Here is a 22406-nt window from a genome sequence, read left to right as displayed (position 1 = left end):
GCTCGAATCCCCGTGCTTTTCGGACTTCTAATAGCGGTCGTTCCTCGGCAGGCAATGAAAGAGCTTCTCATAAAAAACCATTTGCCGTTTGGAGTCGGCTTAAAACTCTAGACCTCCATTTAAAGTAGCCAAAGGACTCCCACGATTAAAAAGTAAACGATCGAGTAAATAGAATCATGTTTTTCAAGATAAAAGAGTTACCACCTAACTTTTAGTGCAAAATTATTTTTAATAAGTTAATTTTCTTGTCAGGATTTGGTTTAAATTTGACATTTAGATAATAAAAGAAATTCCAAACTACATATGAATGAACTTTCCCACAAATTTTACATTGTACTCTTCTTAAGTAGGTTAAGTTAGGTAGTAATGGTTGCCCAGAGAGTGGGCCCACTTGGACGAAAGAAGTTTGGTTCATCTTTTGTTATACCATTACAAGAGGTGAAAAAGAGGTAAAGGAAAAACAAACGATAAAACGAAAGGTTTGGGTATTTGTGGACTATGAACGGTGACTAAATTGCGTTAACCTCTTTATGCTGCTGATGAAATTCATCAGATTTTTGTTATCAAGATCTGCTATATCAGCAGGCGCAGAAAAGAAGTGAGAAACAAGATGCTTGAATCTTAGTCCCGCGAGAGCAGGGCAGCTAAGGAGCAGGTGCTGAGATGATTCCACCTCATCCTCCATACAGCTGACGCAAAAAGAACTCGAAGTAATTCCGAGTCTCACGGCATGTATACCCCGCGGACAGTGCCCCGTGAGGATGCCCACGAAATTCGAGTGATGAGATTTTGCCATCCTCAGAATATCCCTCAAGCGCCTTCTATCCAAACGTGGCCAGAAAGACTTCACGACCTTATACGTTCGTGTACTTGCCCAGCGCTCGCTGATTTGGTGCAAAGTCCATCCTTCCAGGAGTAGAGCGTAGGTTGTCAAGGGGATCTCGAAATTTTTGGAAATAATTTAAATATTTCAATTACTAGATTTAGTGTAAAACACATATTTGGGATTGGGTTGCCACCTAATTTTGTTGGTAATTTGTTTTTTCATATTTCAAAAATTTCAAAAATTATTTGAAATTATAATCATGAGCTTTAATATAAAAACACATAGCTCGAATAGGGTTGCCATCTATTTTTTATATACATTTTTTTTTAATTTTTCCAAAAATTTTAAAAATAATTCAAATATTATAATTGTTAGACTTAGTTTAAAAAAACACATATTTAGAACGGTGTTGCCACCCAATTTTTTATATAAATAAATATATATTGAAAAAATAATTTAAACATTATAATAGGAAGCTTTAGTCTTAAACACATTTTTTGAATTGGGTTGCCACTTAATTTTTTATCTAAATTTTTTTTTAATTACTTAAGAAATTTCAAAAACTAATTGAAATATTACAATCATAACCTTTATTAAAAAAAAATTTGTTTGGGTTCTCACCTAATAATCATAAGCCTTAGTCTTGAAACACATATTTCGAATAGGGTTGCCACCAAGTTTTTTTATATACATTTATTTTTAATTTTTCCAAAAATTTAAAAAATAATTCAAATATTATAATTATTAGATTTAGTTTAAAAACACATGTTTCGGTGTTGCCACATAATTTTTTATATACAATATAAAAAAAAACAAATATTGCAAAAATAATTTAAATATTTTATATTAATTACTAGATTTAGTCTAAAATCGTATATTTCGAATTGGGTTGCCACCTAGTTTTGTATGTAAATTTTTTTTTATTATTTCAAAAATAATTTGAATAGTATAATCAAGAGAACTATTCAAAAAACATTTGTTTGGGCTATCACCTAATAATCACAAGCCTAGGTCCAAAAACACATATTTCGAATTGGGTTGCATCCTTATTTCGTACGTAAAATTATTATTTCAAAAATTTGAAAAATAATTTGAATATTATAATCATGAGCTTCCATCTAAAAACACGTATTTCAAATAGAGTTGCCACCTAGTTTTTTTATATACAATACTTTTTTTAATTTTTCCAAAAATTATAAGATTTAGTTTAAAAACACATATTTATAACGGTGTTGCCACCTATTTTTTTACAATATATATATAAAAAAAATATATATTGCAAAAATAATTTAAACATTATAATAGGAAGCTTTAGTCCGAAACACATAGTTTGAATTGGGTTACCACCTAATTTTTTATTTTGATTTTTTTTAATTATTTCAAAAATTTCATAAAATTATTTTAATATTGTAATCATAAGCATTAGACTAAAAACTTTACTAAACTTAGCTAACTAAAAGAAATATGTGATTTGGATTGCCATATAATTTTTTATATTGCATAAATTCTTGTAAATTTTTGCATTCCAGAGAAAATTCGAGAGTCGCTAAGCATACTGCGGTTGGCTTGGCACCTATAGTAGATACTATATAACGAAAATGTAGTGTCTTTTGGGTGTGGCAAGATTAGTTTAAGTTTTAAATGTCTTATTTTTTTATGACAGCTCTTCGTTGTAGTAGATTTCATTGCAATACAATTAGAACAGAAAATTTTGTACAACAAACACAACGACACGTTTAGGGAAACTTGACAAAACACCTAAGGCAAAATCAGTACATTATGACAACTGATTTTTATAAAGGTTATATGATGTTACTAGATTACTTCCAAATACTCCCTCTGAAGTAATGCATTTCATTTTTTAAGTTAAGTTAAAGTTTTCGCTGATATTAACTACTTTGTATAAACTTGAGTGCATTAACGTTTATTTTCGGTCCATTTCTCCGCAACAGGATTTTTGCTTTCGATTGGAACTGCTGCAAAAATTATTACTTTTCTTCCGATATGGCATTTCAAGTGCAGCATTGGTTATACTGCAATGGTAGTGATTTTTTTTTAACTTTAGTGTAGAATTTCGAATTTCCGTTAATATTTCCTATAAAGCACACATACTTACGTACATACAGAAGTATACACATACATATATACAGAGGCATACATTTTTTCAAGTGCTAAAAACCGCTCTAATTTTTATATATTGCGTATATCCTGCCCACGAATAAATACATTTCTATTTATTATGCAATTTAAATTCATTTCCCTTGAAAATTAATTTATGTATTTTAAAGTGGTGCGAGAAATTTATTGCAAATTGCAAACGGTTCGGCAAAGCACTTTCGCACTTCTCCGACAAGCAAATTGTTACTGTGCTTGTATTTTGTACTGCTGAACTTCTTTTTGCCGCTAACCTTTCAACATTTGTTAAGTGAAAAGTTGAAAATTAAAAAGTTTTCTACTTGACCGTTGCCGAACCTTTCGCTCATAAATCAGTTCAGCTGGCTGCCCTGTATATTGTGTTGAACAACTAAGTGTTTATTTGTGTGTGTGTGTGTGTTGAATGCTTTGTGTACTGGTGAATTATGGCCTGCGTTCTTGCGCTCTTCCTCTCAGTGACAGCTTAGGGAAGATATGTGAATATACAGTAGTGGGCATAAAAAAAGCAGCTCAAAGGTTAAAACGTTGTCACATTTTATACTTACTAGATAAAGAATTATAGACTTAAATGGTGAATAAGGGTTGTTCTCATTAGAGACTAGCCATTCCTGTTATGTAAAGTATGTTAGTAATAGTCAAGTCACAATGGAAGATTATGAATAAAATATATGAGGAAAAAAAATAAAACATTTCGATATTTTTCAACAAATACAGTTTATCACAGTTTTATACCACCTCCGCACAGTGCGTGTGTTTTTTTGGACTAGTTTCATCATGTCAAAAGAGCAGTAGGAGGTTTGCCATTGTTTCTGGTATTAGAAACGATTTTTCCTATTATTCGCCACTTTTCTGCCCACAATATGCATTGAACCCGATGACAGCCAATGTTTATCGAACACTAACCATTTATTTTTCTTCCTTGCTTTTATGCAATTTTACTTGGGGTTAGGTTTCCTAGTACGTAATCTCCAGATTCTGCGATCCTGGCTCATCTCGGTGTTTAAGTTTGCACGTTTCAAATCACTTTCTATTTGCATCGCCCATGTGTCTTCTGGTCGACTTAACTTCCTCGGCGCCGTGGCGATGTTTAAAATGTTTTTTGTCATATCTGATTCAGGCTTGCTCTGAACATGCCAATATGGCGAGATTTTAAGACATCCACGAATGAATCGATTAGGCACTTTGTCCAGCATTGTGACCCGGTGACCATATCACCATAGCACTAACCATTCATTCAGTTAATTTTCCAACGCACATGTCGAGGGAAACTTTCAAAAAATCTTGGCATTGATGGAAACAAATACAAAATTCTTCTTCTTCTTAATTGGCGCTATAACCGCTTACGCGATTTTGGCCGAGTTTAACAAAGCGCGCCAGTCGTTTCTTTCTCGTGCTAACCGGCGCCAGTTGGACACACCAAGTGAAGCCAAGTCCTTCTCCACCTGATCTTTCCAACGCAGTGGAGGCCGCCCTCTTCCTCTGCTACCACCAGCTGGTACCGCATCGAATACTTTCAAAGCCGGAGCGTTTGTATCCATTCGGACGACATGACCCAGCCAACGAAGCCGCTGGACCTTTATTCGCTGCGCTATGTCTATGTCGTCGTAAAGCTCATACAGCTCATCGTTCCATCGTCTGCGATATTCGCTGTTGCCAACGTGCAAAGGTCCAAAAATCTTACGCAGAATCTTTCTCTCGAACACTCCAAGTGTCGCTTCATCGGATGTTGTCATCGTCCAAGCTTCTGCGCCATACGTTAGGACGGGCATGATGAGAGTCTTGTAGAGTGTTAGTTTTCTTCGTCGAGAGAGGACTCTACTGCTCAGTTGCCTACTTAATCCAAAGTAGCACTTGTTGGCAAGAGAGATTCTACGTTGGATTTCAAGGCTGACATTGTTATCGGTGTTAGTGCTGGTTCCTAAATAAACGAAGTCTTTTACAACCTCGAAATTATAACTGTCTACAGTGACGTGGGTGCCGATACGCGAGTGCGCCGACTGTTTGTTTGAAGACAGGAGGTACTTCGTTTTGTCCTCGTTCACCAGCAGACCCATTCGCTTTGCCTCTTTATCCAGTTTGGAGAAGGCAGAACTAACAGCGCGGTTGTTAAGGCCGATGATGTCAATATCATCGGCATACGCCAACAATTGTACGCTCTTATAAAAAATTGTACCTGAGCGATTAAGTTCTGCGGCTCGTACGATGCTCTCTAACATCAGGTTAAAGAAGTCACACAACAGCGAGTCACCCTGTCTGAAACCTCGTTTGGTATCAAACGGCTCGGAGAGGTCCTTCCCAATTCTGACGGCGCTACTGGTGTTGAGCAACGTCATCTTACATAGCCGTATTAGTTTTGCGGGGATACCAAATTCAGACATCGCGGCATACAGGTAACTCCTATCCGTACTGTCGAATGCAGCTTTGAAGTCAACGAAAAGATGGTGTGTGTCGATTCTCTTCCATGGGTATTTTCCAAGATTTGGCGTATTGAGAATATTTGGTCGATGGTAGACTTTCCAGGTCTGAAGCCACACTGATAAGGTCCAATCAGTTGGTTGACAAATATATTACAAAATTGAATTTATAAAAAAAAGTGCGTGTAGCGAGGTATACATAACAGAAGTGAAACTTTTAAGGCAGACAAAGAAAGAGGGAGAGACCCGACAGAGAATGAGACAGAGAGAATGAGAGAGAAAGAATATATATCTGAATAAATTCACAACATTTGCAGGGAATACAAATAGACAAAATTTACAAAAAACGGAGAAGGGTCGACCGGTGTAGGTAAACAACGGACACAATTCGCGCACTATTCCGAGCGTTTATCACCCGCACAAACGGAGTGATTCCAGGACCGCAGCAACGGCACAAATTACTGCAAGCAATACCAATAAATCCGACGCCGGAATGGATAGCACTTTATAGTACGTACAAGCACTAGGCAGGAAACGGAAATAAGCGCCAAAAAGCAGGAACCAAAAACAAAAAAACCGGAAAAAAATTGGGACCAAAAACGCCCCAAACAGTAGGCACCAAGGAATCATAACGCCAAAAAGTAGGCACCAAAAATATATTTCCTGCAAGTTCGCATCAACAAACAAGCGCCAAGAAGTAGGCAGTGTTATTTCTCACTAGAAATTAGCAACCACAAGGAAAAACGCGGGAAAAATAGCCTAAAGTGAATCTAAGATATACCTATATAAGGTATAGCTCTCTCTCTCCTTTTCCGCTGCGTTATATCTTTTTTCTCTCTCGCGAAACGAAAATGCCCAAAACGTTGCATGGCCTTGAAAATTTACTCTCCATTCGCGCTCGTCCATCGACGCCTAAGAAGTTTCTTTTGAAAAAAAAAATTTAGCAAAGAAGAATTAAAAATATCTCAGTAAAATTGTTTTATGAAACAGATGTTTAGGACCTTATTCCATATATTATTTCGACTTCGTAAGTATTCTGAGTAATCAACACATCTCTTGAGAACTATAACTCTTAAAAATTTGTGTTTAAAAGCAGTCTCTGTTAGATTCCTAAAAGAGTTTTAAACGGAAAATGCAATAAAACTGCGAGAAATCTGATTTTTAGAAAATTCTTTTTTAATTTTCCATAGACTTCTTCGAGTAATAGACCAGCTAGCCATTTCAAAGTGCATGTACTGAGTTGCATTTCTATACGTAAATATATTCCAAGCCCTAAGACTTTAAAAAATAACCTTTAATATTTAATGGAAATAAATTAGTTATTAAGCCAAAGAGTTGCCTTCACTCCGCATAGAAGCTGCTATAACTTTGCACACTACGGTATATGTATGTACTCAATTTGAGCGTCAGTAATAATTCTCAAAAACAATGCTATCAACTATTTAGTGCCGCTAACGGCCGTTTCTTCTTACATTTCCTCCCCTCCTTGCCTTACACTAAACGCCCTTGTACTTATTTCATTGTTGCTCTTGTCATTGGTTGCTCGCTGCTCGTAAAATATTGCTGAGTATTTCCTTGCTGTCATTGACTTAGGCGGAGTTTCTATTAAGTTAGGCCAAAGCTCAAGTCTACTAATTGCTTAAATTTACATTAGAGGCGTTGAAATGTGACAGTACGTGAGTTTTACTGCAAGCCATAAAAATTAGTAAGTTTTCTTATTCAACTACTTTCGCTCTTAGGAATAGAAATTATTTTGCAATGTCATTAAAAGTGTTTCATATAAATGACATGGCAACTAGTAATTCAAAACTTGTTTTTAGTATCCGAAAATAAATAAATATTGGAGAAAATTAATAATTTTTTTATTTTTCTAAGTAAATTCAATTGGCTCTGTGGTAAATGGGAAGCCGAAAACCAACTTGGCAGTTCACTTTTATTTGTAGAAGGGCAGCTACAATTGAAGTCAAAGTGTTAGTGTTTCATATTGCCGTTTATGATTTATGTAAATACGAGGGCTGCTATTTATATTTCCGACCAAGGGCACTTCTAGTGCTGTCAGGCGATAACTACTGACATTTTCGTTCGGACGTTTAACATATTTTACGATTACCGCACTCAGTACGTTTTGATGTGTAAGCCATATTAGAATTGTTCGCAGTGGCTTTAAAACTTTGTCTCGGCAAAACAAAAACTTAACTAAGCCGTGCACATTTTTGAACCATTATTTGTCACGTTTTCCGTCGTCTATTGTACAAGAACTCAACGGTGAACTAAAATCATTAAACGGTAGACAATCCCCTTCCCTCTGCTCCGTAAAAACCCAGTGCAACGAATTTTATCGTGGTCGCTCTTGCCTTAAGATCGTTGAAAATCTGTGGTAGGACCAGAAAATATTGGTGCTGTGCGCGAAATTATCACACATCGATAGATTTAGCCATTCTTGGGCATTAGTACGACGAGCTTGAATAAGATTTTTCATGACCATCTTGTGGTAAAAATGTATTTTCACATTGGATCTAATTTTAAAATTCGCGGCTTGAAAAGTGCTTCGAAAATATGCTCAGAATGGTGTGTGCAACTATAGGCCGATCTCGAAGCTTTCTATTATTTCTAAACTTTTCGAAGAAATTATAAAAGAAAAAATGTGCTTTGCAATTAAGAGCTTAAACTCGCCAATCAGCATGGATTTATCTCGGGTAGGTCTACAGTTTCCAACCTGGTTGCTTTTGGTGAATACTACTTTGGAACTTTTGCTGAAGGTTTTCAAGTCGATTGTGCTTACACGGACTTTTTCAAAGCATTTGATAGAGTTTCTCATACAATTCTCCTACGTAAGTTAGCCTCGCTTGGTTTTCATTCTACTTTCAATGGTTGAAATCCTAGTTATCCAATAGACGATGTGTGGTAATGATTGAGGGTGAATGTTCGGAACCTTTCATGCCACAAGGCAGTAATTTAGGGCCTTTTCTCTTCGTTCTATTGGTTAATGATATTTGTAACTGTTTTTCATTTGCCAACTTTCGTTTGTATGCTGATGATTGGAAAATCATTACCATTAGAGAAAATGAGGATCCTCCTATGTTACAAACGGAAATTAATGCGCTCGTTCGCTGGTGGCATCTCTCTAAATATTAAGAAATGTTTTCATGTCACCTTCGCAAACTCAAAATGTTTTCCAGTCATCTTACAGCATTGATAATACTTTACTTCAATCTGTTAATGAATTCAAAGACGTAGGGGTGATCTTTGACTCACATTTTTCTTTCAACAGTCACATTAACTTGATGTGTCCACTTCTTACTCAATCTTAGGTTTTATACGGCGTAATAGCTCGATGTTCTCGGACCCTTACACTCACAAATTACTTTTTACTTCCTTTGTTCGCTCTAGATTAGAATAAGCAACATTTATCTGGAGGCCTTGCCATCAATTTGCTATTGAGAGAATTGAACGTGTACAGAAGGTGTTCCTTAAATATGCCGTCAGGTCGTTAAAATTCTCAAATCCTATCCCTTCCTATCATTCCCGCTTGATTTTAATTAACCTAAAGTCTCTAGAGAGTAGAAGGTCTATACTCTCACTGTCTTTTTTTTTTAGTGTAATTGAAGGAGAAATGGACTGTTCATCCCTATTGCGTTGCATTTACTTTCATATTCCTCCTAAATCGTTACGCAATATGTACTCATCCATTTCATCTTAATTTTCTTAACACGAATTATGCGCGTAATGCTCCTATTGCCCGCGTTTTCAGAGAATTCAATGAGATCTCGAGTTCTATTCCGCTTGACTTATCGGTTTCAAAGAATGAATTTTATAAATTTCTTAGCTCTTTTTTCTAATTTGTTTAATATTTATAGTAATATAATAGTAATTTAAGCTCATATTAAATCTAAGTGAAACATCATATGACTGAAAAAAGTTTTTCTAACAAAGTTCGCTCTTCAGTAGGCACTAGCAAACCTTCGAGTGCATTTTTGCCATAAAAAAGCTCTTAGTAAATAATCTTCTACCGTTCTGAGTCGGCTTAAAGTTAAAAGTCCCTCTACAGGTCCCTCTTGTTGAAGAGGAAGAGCTCGGAAAAACACCTAACCGAAGTGTATGCGCCAATTATTATTTTGTTTTTGTTTTTATAATTCATATTTTCGGTTGTTAATGCATTTTATATTTTCAGGTCTGTTAATGGCTATTAAATTCATTAAAATCTTTCAACTAAAAGCCATGTGTTCGCTTATAATCCCTAAACTATGTTTCAAAACTTGGTGGTTAAATTTCAAGGGCCGATGTTGAATGTGAACCACAAAAGTTCAAGAGCTAAAGGATGAGATAATTCGGCACATTAACGACAAAGAACCTCAATTATGCCTCAGCGTCATAAAAAATTTGGACCATCGGATGGAGGTGTGCCGCCGAGGCCGCGGCGCCATTTGGCCGATATTTTTTTTCCATCCGTAATTGAGCCATACCAGTATTATTATAATAGAGAGAAATGACAATAATTTAAAAAAAAATTGTAGTTTATTCAAAATCAACACCGGCCCTTGAAACTTAACCACCCTTTATATACTATAATGATAGTTGCTTTGTATACGCAAACGCCTCCCTTCTGTATGACGAATCATTTGGTGCATATTTCGTATGAAAAGGAAAAACTTGCGATCCTAACGATTTCAAGTTAAAAAAATGTATTGCATGGGTGTTTTAATTGATTTATTGTTATTATGCCCAAATGGAATTCGTTGACACTTTCAAGATAATCTATCGTTGAGGTGTTGATGTAATAACACAATTTCACCAATTCCGTATTTGTTTGTTTCAACAACACCTCAGACTTCATTATTCAGTTCATAAATTGTTTTTGTGTTCTTGGCTTTGCTCCTTCTTTACTCTGAGAGTATTTCTCATTTAGAAAATTCCACTCAATCAAATCACAAGATTTCGGTGGCCAATTCACATCACCGAGTCTCGAGATAGTTATTTTTTTAAATTTTGTCTTTAATATTTTTATTGGTACTTTCACTATTTTACTTTTGATATGACCCTGTAGACAACTAAAAAAGTTACAAATGCCCTAAGCTCACTATTTTTCAATTAGCGTGACTTCCTTTCATAGCATTTACAAAGGGATATCGCCGTAAAATCAGCTTGTTGCAAACTGGTCAGCTGCTTAGTGACATATTTTTGGTACTGCCAATTTATATACTCCTGTAATTAACTATTAATTATGTAAGCAACTATTAACAGATTTAGATTTAGAGCTCTGGAAAGAGGGAGAAAAAGAAAGGAATGAATATAGACAGAAATAAAGGTAGTTAGTACTGTGAGAATTTTCCAGTTTATTTCGCAAATCTGGAGGATATTTTTCTCTATTCCTTCCTATCTCGTTCTCTTATACTTTTCTCCTTCGCTCCTCGAGTATCTACCCTCTTTCCAGAGCTCTAAATACAGTGGGCTTTTTAGCCTGATTGTTTTAGGAGCCATGGCTCCATCTATTCAAATTTCAATTTGAAATCTATTAACACGGCGGACGCCGTAGCCCAATGGGTTTGGAGGATAGATTCCAATCTCCGTGCGTGAGATACCAAAATGATAAAAAAAGTTGTTTCTAATAGCGGTCGCCACTCACCAGGCAATGACAAACCTCCGAGTGTCTTTCTGCCATGAAAAAGCTCCTCATAAAAAACCAACTGCACTTCGGGGGCGGCATAAAACTGTAGGTCTCTCTAATTGTCGAAAAGCATTCAGGCACATACCGGAAATAGGAGGAGGAGCTCGGCCAAGTGGGCAAAAATGCCGATGGAGTTTATTACATATTTCGAATAAATATGCCATCATTTCTTAATAATGCACTTCATTTCAAATAAATTTGAATCGCTTATTACATACTGAACAAATATTTTTATGGCATTTATGGCAAGCATAAAATTTGTTTTAAATTAGCTTTATAAATTTATCTAAAACTTTCACTAAGTTAACTCTCTTTTTCAACTTTCTTTGCAGGGATCGCATATTTCGCTTAAATCTACAAAATATTAGTCAATCAATTTGTGAGGTAAGTACATCCAAGATATATGAAAAATCAAAAGAAAAAAACATCAAAAATAAAGATGAAAATAAATTTCATAAAATAAAAATGCATACAACAGCAATTCTTATGCTCGAGCGAATGTAAAATATCAAAGCAACATTTCTGCGAAAGTGCTCCCAAAGCAACGCGGCTTTGCTGCAAATGCTAGTGGAATCGCGCCAGCAGCTATACAAAAGCCACAACAGGAAGTGAATCAAGCAGCTCGACTAAAGAAGACATTTCACTTGAGTAGAAAAAAAATATATATAAGATGAAATTTTGCAAAAAAGAAATAGAGAAATGCATCGTACGTAAAAAACACGCCCGCACAGCTACTCGACTGTAGTGGCTGGCGGAAAGTTAAAGAAATTGAAAAAGTGAAATAGTGTAGTTGATTTGGAATACGAATAAAATGGTAAAAGTAGAAGAGAAAGCAGTAGGGTTCAATGGTTATTTGCAGCATATGCTTGACTTGGTTTTCAAGTTATGCTGCCGCAAAAGGCAACTCAAGTTTGAAATGCAAACACAAAGCACTGCCGGCTAAGTATCAGAAACAAGCAAAAGCAAAAACAAAAAAAAACAAAACACAATAACAACATAGAAGCAACAAAGAAGCCGCACACGAGATAGTCTAAGCAATGCCAGCTGTTCCTCGACTAGAACGTTGGTTCGACCACAGCACCGTGATTTGGTTGTCTGGGTCAGAGTCGTGCAGCTCCTCGTAAGTATGAAAAATCGAAATGTGCCTTAAACCAGCAGTCAGTTGCGCGAGGAGACAGGTGAATTTTACTCTTTTTCCTTGACTATCTCAATGCAGATGCAGTGAATGCGGTTTGTCTGCTGTGTGCACTGCTTCGTTTTAAAGGCAGAGGCAGCCGGTGCGTTGCTGACATCAACGGAGCGTATACGTAACATGCACAACGTACAGGGTGTAATGGCAAGGCGCAATGTCGGCATTGTGTAAATCTTTGTCTGTATGTGTACGCCATCTATGTGTGGGAGTGTGTCATGCATACAAGCATATTAACACATATGCCAGCGTGTGCTGGCTTTAATTTTTGTTGTGGGTTTTGGAAGTTGCTGCTTATTCATTTTCTGAGTGATGCAATGCCCATTTTAGCGTGGTGGACCTATGCGGTAACTGCCTCGGCTATGCAGTTGTCAGCTTTAGCGTTGCTTATCTTTTAACTTAAGTGTCTTTTTAAATAAGCCTTGAAATTTTTTTAGTTTCTTTCAAATATAGATATTTATTTGAATTTTTGCAAATATTGGCCGGAGTACCACAAGGCAGCATACTCGGTCCAGTACTGTACCTACTCTATACCGCAGACCTGACAGTACCGAAAATGTGCAAAGTAGCTACATTCGCTGACGATACATGCATCTTAGCTGTTGGATCAACTGAAAACGAATCCATCCAGAAACTGCAGAAGTCCATTGACGAAGTAGTCACATGGACTGAAAATTGGAACATACCTAAAGCTAAACGAAACCAAATCAGTTCACGTGGATTTTACTAATAAAAAAATTATCTGCAAACCAGTTCATATTTTTTCAGCAATAGTGCCAAATGCTAATAGTGCAAAGTATCTAGGCATGACTTTAGATGTAAAGCTCAAGTGGAAAGAGCACGTGAAAATCAAAGCTGCTGAGCTGAATCTAAAGACGCAAAAACTCCAATGGCTAATTGGCAGAAACTCTGAGCTATCAACTCAAAATAAACTCCTCATTTACAACCAAGTGCTAAAGCCGGTGTGGACCTATGGTCTTCAATTATGGGGATGTACTGCAAAGACCAACATCGACATTATACAGCGCCTCCAAAATAGAGTAATCAGGGGAATCGTTAAAGCTCCCTGGTACGTGCGTAATGAAGATCTGCACAAGGATTTAAATTTAAAAACCGTCTCAGACACAGCCAATCTCTGTGCAGTTAAGCATGCTGAAAAATTAAAAAAACACATTAACGCAGAAGCTTCCGTACTAAGCGATGAAGCAACTGTAAAAAGAAGATTAAAAAGAAAGAAACCTCAAGACTTAGTTGTCAATATTGTTTAAGCTACTTCAAATTGTGAAATGAAAATTGCTTATTAGTTTTATATTAGGTGTAATCTTTATGGAATGTAAATAAAAATTTATAGCATTTCAATAAAAAAAAAAAAAATTTAACTGCTGCCACCATACTTGTCGAAGCCACTTAAGCAATTCAATAGTCAAATGATACTCATTGACATTTCTGGCACAGATTTGCTTTAAAAAAAATGAGTGTATGGTCAAATGCTTTAAATTTTTTGCAGAAGTTTTGAAGAAAAGCTAATGAGAATCGGGTAAAGAAAGTTTTCCGTTTTTAAACTTCCTCACTGATATCACACTGGAAGTGTGCAAATATTCCCTTCTTACAAAGTAAATCCCCTCTCAACGAAAATCGAGCTTTTACAAAGATAAACACTTTTTGCGACAAATGTTTTTATCAGTCACTTCGTTACGATTCTTCTTCCAAGTTATCACGCGAGTTTGGTAATCACATTAGCCTCAATTCTTGATGTTTTTCATTCATTCGACTCATCGCAAAATACAATCGCATGGTTCCAAGTCAGTTCAGTATGGCAAATAGGACAAATAAATAAAGGGTTTTCCAATAACAGGTGTTATCTATCGCTATCGAGAGAGGATTAAGGATTTTCTATGACCGGAATTGGATGGTATTGATTTAGACAACGTTTGTTTTCAATAAGACGGCGCTATGTGTCACACAAGCAACGAAACAATTGAACTTTTACGGGAAAAGTTTCCGGACCGTGTTGTCTCTCGAAGAAGTGATCACAATTGGCCACCGAGACCTTGTGATTTAACAACTTTTTTCTGGGGCCACGTGAAAAAGAAGGTCTACGCCAACAGCCCAGGCAGGGTCGATTTTCATGAAAAGGATATTTAGTTTACCTTTGCTTTGCGATTTCGCATAAAGTCACGCAGAACTCTTAGCAGGCCGTTACTCTTACAGCCTACAATGCACACAAAATTCGCCATATTAAATAATTTACTGTGCGAACGGCCTGGTCTTTCATTTCAAAGAACGTTGTGGTACCACTGTTATTCATCTTTGGCAGTCAGTCCTACTTTTTTTTACTATTATTTAAATAGTGGCATGAAAATCCACAAAATGCCAGGGAATTATAATTTTGTTTCATTTCTTACCCAAATATCGCTCTTGATTGCTGACTATTTTTAGAGTGAAGTCTCCTTTTACCTGTTTTCGAAGTTTTTTGTAAAATTGTGTTCATGATCGGAGGAATAGAAAAAGGGAGGAGGGAGAGGGAGTTCATCAGGTTCATGGTGAGAAGATTTCAAATTTGCGCTCTTTAGCAGTTCGCTATTCAACTCTGGGCGAATTTTACACAATCAGCTGATGGCCTGACGTCACTTGAGGTGTGTTTAAAAAAACAGAGATTGTGCTAGTGATATATGAACAAAATCAACCAATGACACTCGCGATCATCTGAGCAACGACTAATTGGACGAGTGTGTAAATACATGTGAAATAATCGTGCGGAATTTTGCTGATGAATCCGCAAGTGACGTGGCAGCCAAAGTTCAGCTCATAATTTTCTTTTTTACAACAGGGTAACTTATCAGCCTTGCTACAGGATCCAGCACTCGAAATGTAACCAATTAAAAAGGCCACAAACTTAGTTTGGGAATTACTTTTATTCAAACTCAAAGTAAAAAATGTATGAAAATTATACAAAATTAAGAATTATTTTATTTTTGCTCGTTACGACCACCTTTTGCCTTGACTATGGCCTTGAGACGGTCCAGAAACGAATCGCAAGCTACCCGAATGTGACTTGCAGGTATTTTGGCAAACTCTCCGACAATGGCTTTTTTCAGCGCCTCGAGACTGGTGAATCTTTTAGATCAGACTTTGCTCTTCAAAATAGATAAAGAGAATAATCCATCGGATTCACATCTGGTGAATTTCAGAGCCATTGTGTGCACGTAATGAAGTTCGGAACATTGTGTTTAGCCATTCTTGGTTCACTCGAGCTTTATGAGATGATACCGAGTCCTGTTGAAATGGCCATGGTCTGCCACTGAAATGTTTGTCTGCCCACGAGCGGCTTCAAAGCAACTTCCAGAATGCTTTCCTGATAATATTCCGCATTTACCTTGTCGCCAGGCTCGATGAAAATGATTGGAGAGAGCCCATCTGCAGTTACAGCGGCCCAGACCATTACCTGTGGCGAGTGCTGCCTCCTGGTGGCCAATCGATAACTCAAATTCTCGTATGAATGGTCGGTTAAATAAACCCTATCCTTTTGGAGTTTACGAATTGCTGAATTTGAATAATTTTCTCGTCAGGGAGCACAATGTTCGGAAATTGACCCCTTAAGGGCAAGCGAAGCATCTCCTTCGCTCTCTCAAGTCTGACTTGTTGCTGCTTTGGTGTGAGATCAATCGCCTTTTGGATCTTTTGGATCTTATAAGGCTTGACTTTGAGATCATTTTTCAATTTGCAACGGATGCTACGGTCAGATATTTTCAGTTCTTTCGCCATTTGATTGGCACTTCGTAAGGGATTTCGCCCAAGTCGCTTCTTCACTTTTTGAACCAATTCACGTGACGTTGCAGTCTTTTGATGACCACCTCCATGGCGTTTCGCGATGCTACCAGTATCAATCGATATCAATCGAACAATCGCTGATTGTGATTTTTCAGCCAAATATAATGAAATCGCACTATTACGTTTGAAATCCATTACTGATTTTCTTTTTTTTTGCGTTTACTCTCGGCGGTTTCCGCGCGCTTGTGAACAACACTCTGGAATGTAATTGAGCCTCCTAGCAGACAGCTGCGTGAGCGGTCTGAAGTTGGTTACACTTCGAATGCCGGACCTTGTACGGGTATCTGTTTACGCAGATGATTTGTGAAATTTAACAACAGGATGGAGCCGGTAGTAGTAAATTTAGTTCCGAGTCATCCGAAAAGGAAATCAAAGCGTATATGAGCTCAGCTGTCGATTTTAATAGAACGCAAAGAGGCCATTGACACTTTCTAAGCTTTCGCTGTGTGAAAGTGCCAACTGTTTATAGGAAAAGTTTACTACTTATAAGGAAATACATATGTAGGAGGTATGGCTCTATACTCAATACTAGAACACCAGTTCCATATTAGGGAATTTTCCTTGAGAGTGGGTATGTATGTACATATGTATGTTTCACTGCATGCGTGGGACGCGGATACTCATAAAATATTTTCCTTTATTTAAATCGTGATAAAATTCCTGTTAAACGTACATATGTACACATACACACATATACATGAAATGACTAACTGTGTACATTACTGCATGCGCTTCAGCAATACTCCCTAACAAAAGCAACAGTTAGAAATACCAGCAACAACAATTTATATAATAAAATAAACAAAATAAATGCAAGTAAAACTGCGCGTCCGAAAGAAAGCCGTCGCCTGCCAGAGCATGCAAAGTGTTGTCTTGTATCCGCTCCTCCCTCTGAGCCCAGCTATACTAATACAAGCTCATATATATTTTATACATTTTACACACACAAATACATATAGCAAAGCCAAATAAGAAATAAAATAACAGCAGCAAATGCAAGAAGCGGTGGGTAAAAGCATCGAACGCCATTGAATGCGCCGTCATTTAAAATATCATTTGGTATTTTGCTCACGTTACGCGTTTGTTTATTTAATTCGATTTTCGTTTGCGCTGTATTCCACCAAAAGGAAAAATAAATGCAGGAACGAAAATCATTGCTCGATTTTTTTTTAGAGTGGGAATTAGAAATTTTCCGAAACGATGGAGGCAACTAACTTGAAAAAAGTAGGGCCAGACAGAGGCAGCAGCGCATTGAATACAAAATTGTGAATGGAAAATTTCTTTAAAAAATATTTGTGAATGCATGACTGTGTATATATTTGTACATTTTATGTGTATGTATGTATGTTCCTTTGCGCAATAGCATACGTAAGACTTGTTGTTTTTTTTTTGTCCTTTAGGTGTGTGCATGTGTTTGTGTCCCTGTGAAAGGTCATTTTGAAAATGCCAGTTACTGGCTGGGCTACGTGCAGAAATTGTACACGTTTCATTTTTTCATTGGCGTGCTTAGAAAAATGTTTATTGTGCAAGCAAGAAAATTGATTTTGACTCGATGACTAAACAGAAAAAATCAATTGGGAGCTAGCATAGAATTTGGCGTAATATTTTAAATTTCTGTTGCTAACTAAATATTTGAAATTAAGTACAATGAAATAGGAGATTTTCGAAAAGCAATTTGTGAGTGTTGAATGACTTACATTAGCACTTGACTTATCACACTTAATTGGGCCTTGCGATTAGTATGGCACTTGCGCTGAAGCCTTGCAAATGCAGAAAAAAGAAAGTATTGTTTAACAATAATCGACACACTGGCATCCCACTACTAATGCCATACAATAAACAAATAGGCCTTTAAGTGCAGGGAGGGCTGCAGGGGTGGGAATGGAAAAGGATTTTACACAGGAAAAATAATCATCGTCTATCCCATTCCTAGAAGAATTTCTTCGAGCGTAAGCAAATAATGTTTCAAGTGTCAATGTGGTGTTTGCTTTGGCTTAGTAGGCGGATTGGTTTCTTATTTCTTAGGTCCTTTATTCATACTTTACGTGGGAATTTACTAAAACGTTTTTATGTAATGCCGAAAGTATTGAGTGGAAATTGCTTCCAGGAAATTCATATTTGAAATAATATATTTCAAAGAAATTTCCATATCCCAATTTATATATATAACTGGCTCTTACACCCTTTGTTTACACGAGCTGCGCCTTGATGTTGTTCCACAAATGCGGGGACCTACAGTTTTATGCCTCCTCCGAACGGCAGCTAATTTTTGAGAAGCTCTTTCATGACAAAAGCTATTTCATGCTACATTAAGTTATACTAAGCAGTATTGTGTATCTTATATATTATGTTATGTTATGTTATGTTATGTTATGTTATGTTATGTTATGTTATGTTATGTTATGTTATGTTATGTTATGTTATGTTATGTTATGTTATGTTATGTTATGTTATGTTATGTTATGTTATGTTATGTTATGTTATGTTATGTTATGTTATGTTATGTTATGTTATGTTATGTTATGTTATGTTATGTTATGTTATGTTATGTTATGTTATGTTATGTTATGTTATGTTATGTTATGTTATGTTATGTTATGTTATGTTATGTTATGTTATGTTATGTTATGTTATGTTATGTTATGTTATGTTATGTTATGTTATGTTATGTTATGTTATGTTATGTTATGTTATGTTATGTTATGTTATGTTATGTTATGTTATGTTATGTTATGTTATGTTATGTTATGTTATGTTATGTTATGTTATGTTATGTTATGTTATGTTATGTTATGTTATGTTATGTTATGTTATGTTATGTTATGTTATGTTATGTTATGTTATGTTATGTTATGTTATGTTATGTTATGTTATGTTATGTTATGTTATGTTATGTTATGTTATGTTATGTTATGTTATGTTATGTTATGTTATGTTATGTTATGTTATGTTATGTTATGTTATGTTATGTTATGTTATGTTATGTTATGTTATGTTATGTTATGTTATGTTATGTTATGTTATGTTATGTTATGTTATGTTATGTTATGTTATGTTATGTTATGTTATGTTATGTTATGTTATGTTGGCCTGATCGCTGATCTGTCAAAAAAATCTCGAATCTGATCACCATTTATAAATATGCCGTATTTTAAATAGCTTTAAAATGTTTCTCATCATTTATATGATACTCTTACAATAATTTTAGAAATCTATGTAACTTGAGATTTCAAAATTGTTGAAATTATTTTTAAAAATATTCAAACACATTTCTGAACTTTAATACATAAACCGCTTTAAGTTTTGAGAATCTGAATTAATTATCTTGTCAAATAGTATTCCATAACTCCTTCAAATTACGACCGGCTATTTTAAGTAATTTTATTTTGTGGCTAACAGAAAATGTGAATTTGATATTTTCAAACCTCTAAGTGATTTTTGAGTACACAAAAACAATGGCAAACTCTCATGTCCATTGCTGTTTAAGTACAGAAACACAACAGGGTCAATTAGTTTTAAAACATTTTTTAGCACAGAGCTCAAAGCACTTGAATAATAAATATACATAAATAAATATTTTAGCTCTAAACTTTGTTTGTTCTGTTATATGTAACCTACAAATTTCAGCAAATTTCACTTATCTTCAATTTCACTTATCTGTAATCAAATTTTCATTTACCCTACAGAAGCAGTCGAACGATAAAAAATAGCAGCAGAAGAGCGCAGCGAAATTTCCTATAATTTATTCTGCAAAATGCGCTTAAGTACAAAGTGCAAATGCAATTCGATGTAAAATGCAAAATGCACAAATTGCCCGGAAGGCACACAAGCTGCGACCTTACAATGGGCACGCCCACAAGCATTTATTTTCTTACCTCATTCTCTCCCCTGCGTGGCTCTTCTCCTTTGCTCTTGCCCATCGATACTTTAATATCGAAATCGTTTGAAGAAATTAAGCAAAAATGTGGCCACAGCAACTGGCTGCAATGACTTCCCCAACACAGAAGGCGTGCATATATCACATAGACTTATGCACACACACACACGCACAGGTCTGCCAGCATGTAAATAAAGTACAGATGCCTGTCTTGCTCCGATTGAATGAATGCCCAATAATACTTCAACACTTCTACGCATTTTTTTATTGTACAGATTTCTTTACTTTGCTTTACTTTTTATTTGTTTTATTTCCTGTAACTACTTTTTGCGCTGCTTGATTTTTTCTGCGTCTGTCGACTGCAGTGATGCACAGTCTGCAGCTTCCCCACTTTCTTGCCTTCTACTTTTACGGCCGCTTATTACTTGGCGCTTGGTTGCTTATGCATTTTCGATTGCTTGCTGACCAATTGAGTCGCTCTTTCATTTGCTCATTTTTGCTGCTACCTTACAGTTATTTATTCTTTTCGACGATTCTTTAGCTCTGGTTTCTGCTGCTCTGCTGGGTGCTGCTCTGCTGGCTGCTGGTTGTTGGCTCCGTCCGTCAATCCAATCGGTTGGCAATATTTTTCCCACCATTACGGACCATTACCGCATTTGAGTATGCAAGTGGAAAAGGAGAAGAAGTTGAAGAAGGAGATGAAGAAGGAGATGAAGAAGAGTTGAAGAAGAAGAAATGTGTGCATGTGTTAAAGCGCATACATATGCAAGTGAGCTTGTGTGCTTGTGCGCACTCATCACCACAGTCTAATGACTTCGTCTTCAACTATCAATATCCTTTTCCGTTTTTAGTTCAAGTTCAGCTTTTATTACTTTTTCATTTGCCACATTTCAGCTTTAATTTTTTTCTACTCGCCAATACTCATCGAACTTTTGCTGGCACAATTTGTGCATCTCCCCGCCATCTTCTACTGCTGCTGCAAATATTGCTTTTTTCCACACTTTTTTTACTTTCTTTCATCTTCTTCCTCTTCGATAGCACTCAACTTTTTCATTTCTGCGTTTTTTCTGCTCGTTTTGTTTTTTGTTTTTCTTCTGCTCCTGTTTGCATTAAGCCAAGATAAGTGCGAGCTAGTAGATACTGCTGGCTCAAGTATTGAATTGAAGTGGGCGTACGAGCGTTGAGAAGATATCCTTCATTGCACTTGAGTATCTGCTCTACTAAGTAGTTATATGTGTGTTTACATACACACACACACACACACAAATATGCGCACTCGTAGCTCCGTTGCGCCAAACTTCAAAGGCTGTGGGACAGACGGCAAAGTGTAGGAGTAGTGCTAGATAAACTTACAAAAAGTAACGTGTGCTCATATTCACACATCTACACAAACTCACAAATGCATGGGCGCTTATAAGAAGCTCCCCATTTTGTTATCGGTTGTGTGTACGAGGCTGTGCTGCATACTCCGTCATCGTTGAATGCAACTTTTTTGAAGACAGACAACTTAAAATATTTACCATATATAATTCAAACGTTTTTATTGAGCTCAAGCCAAGTTGCGGACTGAAGTGTGCGGCTGCCTCAACAATAAAAAGTGTGTCAAGTGTTTTTGCTCATTTATGGAACGTGAAAAGGAAAAGTAATGTTTTTTTTGAGTTGTTAATGATTTGAAATCTCAAAAAGTTTGCTATGAACAATACTTCAGTCATACGAACACATTGCTCAATTATACACTCGATCTTCCAGATTTTTAACTTGGGCTCACTAGTAGGATCTCTTCGAAACTCTACGGTGCTAATAGATATTTTCAAAAATTGTGCTTCAAGCGGAACTCAGAAGCTCTTCAGGAGTTCAAGGAGTTCAAGGAGTTCTTCAACGCAGCCACATTCGATCGATTCTCTGATAAAATGTAGAAAAATTTTAATATATGCCAATTATGAGCGTTCATGTCAAATGCCTCGGTCGCAGAATGATACTCACTCCACACTGATTTAAATACTAGGTTGTTTAATGAGTTTTGTTGTACGATAAGAAAAACACAATTTTATGGTTTGAAATAAACTTTATTATTCAGTATAGTCTCGCTGAACATCAATACACTTATGTATGTATTCCCACGAGAACTCCCTCCCTGAAGTGAGAATCTGTAAGGGCTGCAAAATACGCCTCCATAGCTGTTATGAGCTCTTCATTTCATGAAAAACGCTTTCCACGCATTCATTTTTTAGGTCTGGAAACAGATTGCAGTCGTTAGGGGCCAAACATGGTGAATGGGCTAGATGGTCCAACAATTCAAACTTTAATTCAAGGATTTTCACCATCATCAAAATTCTCTTCTGACACGGGGCCTTGTCTTGATGAAAAAGAGTTTTTTTCTTTTATAAACAGAGTCCTTTTTCGCGAATTTTTTTCTTCAGCTGATCTAAAAGGTTACAATAATATTCAAA

General features: G+C 36.2%; 1 protein-coding gene across 1 annotated transcript in view; it reads left to right on the top strand.

The window, feature by feature from the left end:
* LOC129246407 (semaphorin-2A-like) overlaps nt 1–22406 on the top strand; it is a gene marked incomplete at its 5' end in the record, with an annotated part of 88053 nt that overhangs the window by 6232 nt on the left and 59415 nt on the right. The window contains one exon of the mRNA XM_054885213.1: nt 11392–11443. Coding sequence (XP_054741188.1) covers nt 11392–11443 — 52 coding nt within the window. The remainder of the gene's footprint in view (nt 1–11391; nt 11444–22406) is intronic.

Source organism: Anastrepha obliqua, chromosome 4 (assembly GCF_027943255.1).
Source record: "Anastrepha obliqua isolate idAnaObli1 chromosome 4, idAnaObli1_1.0, whole genome shotgun sequence".
Lineage (NCBI taxonomy): Eukaryota > Metazoa > Arthropoda > Insecta > Diptera > Tephritidae > Anastrepha > Anastrepha obliqua.
Note: the sequence above shows the minus strand (reverse complement) of the source record. Positions and strands in the feature narration are given on the sequence as shown.